Source organism: Meleagris gallopavo, chromosome 5 (assembly GCF_000146605.3).
Source record: "Meleagris gallopavo isolate NT-WF06-2002-E0010 breed Aviagen turkey brand Nicholas breeding stock chromosome 5, Turkey_5.1, whole genome shotgun sequence".
Classification (NCBI taxonomy): domain Eukaryota; kingdom Metazoa; phylum Chordata; class Aves; order Galliformes; family Phasianidae; genus Meleagris; species Meleagris gallopavo.
In genome coordinates this window covers 43299689-43303204 of record NC_015015.2, presented here as the reverse complement: position 1 = coordinate 43303204, position 3516 = coordinate 43299689, and the positions used below count along the sequence as shown (strand labels likewise).

At 36.3% G+C, this 3516-nt stretch overlaps 1 protein-coding gene across 2 annotated transcripts in view; it reads left to right on the top strand.

The window, feature by feature from the left end:
• The window catches only part of RPS6KA5 (ribosomal protein S6 kinase A5), a 63032-nt gene that overhangs the window by 48503 nt on the left and 11013 nt on the right, over window positions 1–3516 (top strand). For both annotated transcript variants that reach the window (XM_019615835.2, XM_019615836.2), the window contains one exon: window positions 2805–2898. In XM_019615835.2, coding sequence (XP_019471380.1) covers window positions 2805–2898 — 94 coding nt within the window. The remainder of the gene's footprint in view (window positions 1–2804; window positions 2899–3516) is intronic.

Below are 3516 nucleotides of genomic sequence, written 5' to 3'. Positions count from 1 at the left end.
TTGACAACTCAAGTGGTTTGCGTAGGACATTGTTTTTGGAAAAGCATGTGTAGTATATGTAGTTTGCTTTGCCTCAGGTCTAATTAATTTGAATATGAATCTGTGTGTAAAATATAATTGGATTGTGGAGTTTTGCTTTACATTTGTTTCCTGGATGTTCTGAAGGCAGCACTTCAGTGGAGACAGCTGATTCACTTTGCTCATGGGTACCATCTGATCTTCTTCCAGAATAGATGCCTCTGGCATTTTCTGCCCAGAGGGAAATAAGGGATTATTTGGGGGTTGACTATAGGTTAATTTTGCTCAGTATTCGTTATTAAATATGTCCCCAGCATGGTGTACAGTGCTGGCAGAAGAGGGAAGGGAAATGTGCAGATATTCCACTCTCAGCATGACAGTGGTCACTGTGGTCTCTTCCTCCAGCACATTTGACTATACCTCTGAATTAAATGTCCACTAGACATAAGTGTTTGATCACATGCTTTTTGAATGGGATAAGCGTAAGAAGGCCAGTTTTAAGGTCGGTATGATTAGTGGTGACATCATCAAAACTATTAATGGAGCTTCTACAGAGAGATTCAAATGACCAGGCAGCAGCGGTGGAATTCAGTTACCTAAACACAGGCATCGATGTAATGCTATTTTAGAATCTATTGATGTCCTGTGAGTCCTCCAATTCACAAATCAGTCTTGTGACTGCTACCTTTATATAGATGTCTTCCAGGCTCTCCTATGCTTTGGCAACTGAATGCTGTTTGAAGTACATATTTTGGAGTGGGATAGTTCACCTTGTAAGCTTCATTAACCAGAATTTTTGTTGTTACATTGACTCTTCATAAGTACAGTAGACACCTAGATTGGATATTTTAATCTGAATTTCTGTCATACATCCACGCTTAGACTTTTTTTCTGTAGTGCGTGCAGAGCTGCTGATCAGTATTTGCATTTCATCTTAAGGAAAAATCCACCTTAAATAACAGAATTATTGTTTTTGGATAACAGTGATCAAATTAGTACTGAGTTTTCACATAGGCCTAGTCTTTTAGGAATGGCATCCTTAAATGATGTTACTCACAGGTTCTTTTGCTCTTTTTCATTCATCTTGGTGGACCAGGCTAAATGAAGGTAAGAAGTGGTCTGTGTACAAACATTTTTCAGGGTTGCAGTATGTGAGCAGACACGGAGCATGTTTGTGTAGATCTTAGAGGTAGCACTAAATCTATTCTCTGAATGACAAAAACTAGCCTTGAAGAAGAAACTGTTAAAATGTAAATAATATTGCTCTTAAAAACACACTAGCTCTTGCTGATAGGAGAAGTGTACTAGGTTTCTAGTAACTTCTTTGCCTCAAAGTCAGACAGCCTTTTACTCCTATCCATCAAAAATACACAACCTGAATCCTACACGTAGGCAAACCTTTTCAAGGTTCTTGGGATGAAAGCTAAAATGAGAAATTCCTCAGTGGTCATGCTTTGTTAGTACAGCTGGATCCATCCAACAATTTAATTTTTTTCTGTTTGTCTTGAAACCCAGAGAAACAATGGAATCCTGTAAACTTCCCTGAGTTACTATTTCAGAGCTTCCATTTGCTTTTCATAATACTGTCCGTCTACAAAACTGAGATGCAAACCATTAATAGAAGGGAAATACTCAGAAAAGTCCAGGCACATATTTCAAAGGTTTGTTTACATTATTGAGCCCTTTTAGCCTGTTTCCTAGGTCCACCTTCTCCTAGTAGTTCCTAGGAGGAAACAGTTATCTAAGATGACTTTTGAATTTGCTAAGGACCTGAAATCACTTCCAATTTAAACAAGAAAATCAACAGAGGTACAGCTTAGTTCACTTTTTGGTTATATGAAGCCTGCAGAAAGACAGAATTCTTCTGCACAAAATTCTTATTGTGGTTCTGGTCCTAATTAAGGACAACAACAACACAAAACCATTTCTGCAACCAGAAATGCAGAACATGTGGTGAGAGATATTCTACCTGCGTTATCCATAAGGCCATTCCCTAAGTTAGTATAGGACTAGCCTTTCTTACTCAAAAGGAGAGAGTTTTGACAAAAATATTCGTATTTTTTGCCCCAAATATGTCAATATATGTATTTAAAGGAAAACAAAGTGGTGTTCTTCTCAGTCACTATTCACATATGTTTTGGTAATGATCAACTTGTTGAAATTTTTTTGCTATAGATATTTAAGTACTTGAAAGAGAATTGTGAAATCATTTTTTACTTTGGAGCAAGACTCTTCTTATTTTTTCCATTTCATATTTTTACAGTCATCTGTTCAGGGTTTCCTATGTATCACATAGTTCCTATATAGATTGTTACAGGTTTTATTTTTTTTCTAGTGGGAGCTCATTATTTCTACACAGGAGTAGCAGTATTTATCTCCTATAAGAATGGAGAGAGTTGGGGCAATAATTTGAGTCTTCAGGATAAAACTGAGCTAAAAGATATTTGTAGGAGCAGAGATGAAATCGAATTGCCTTGGTCTAAGGGAAAGGTTCGTTTTAGATAGAAACTTTTGTAAAACCTTTTCAGCTTTTGCTGTAGTAATTTACAGTTGCATCAAAAAGTCATTTGATTTGGGTGTGGTATTTCTTAAATGTCCTAACTTGCAGGGTTACATGGATAATTTTGCTCAGGTTCTTTGGAATATGGTTTTAATTATGCTCAAGGGGTTGTAATGTTCAAAAACCTGGATAGCAAACAAATTAAAAAAAAAAAAAGGTAAGTTACACTCTGAATGTGCAGTTTGCTTGGTAAAACTGACACAAAATGTTTTCTCAATTTTTTCAGGATGGAAGCGAACACCCAGAGAGAAATAACAGCTCTGAAACTCTGCGAAGGACACCCCAACGTAGTGAAGTTGCATGAAGTTTATCATGACCAGGTATTTTGAGGCTATAATCAGCATTTGTCAAACACATTACTTTGTGTTTTCCAAGTGTGTCTAGAACTTAAGCTTACTATTATTGCATAGACAACTTTTTTCCTAGGGCTTTTGTCCAATTTTAAAGCAGAAGTTCTGTATTCAAGGGAACTAGCATTTACTTTTTGCAAATTAAAAATGTATTTGAAAGGTATGTGGTAATGTGGTTTTTTTTTTCTTGCATGTAAGTAACTTTTAATGGAGGTAACCAAATACTTGCTAAATTACTGAAAGTGAAAATAGAGATTCTATTTGAATATTTGAGATCAGTTTAAGTTCTATTTAGTTTCAGATACCTTTGTTGCTATTTTCCTTACTATAATAATATGCTGAGGAGCTTGTTATGTACTAGAGATTGGCCCCTGGTTTGAGCTGGTGGTTTGAGATAGATATTCTGCAGAGGTCCCTTCCAACCCAAACTATTCCATGATTTTAGTATACGGTCTTGTAACCTACTATGGGTTCTCTTAACTCTTCACAAATCCCAGTCTATCCCCATCATGCTGTTTAAACAAGGACCAGCAAAATGTTGAAGTGAAGCACTTCTGAAATGAGCTGAGCATGTGAAAAATGACCAAA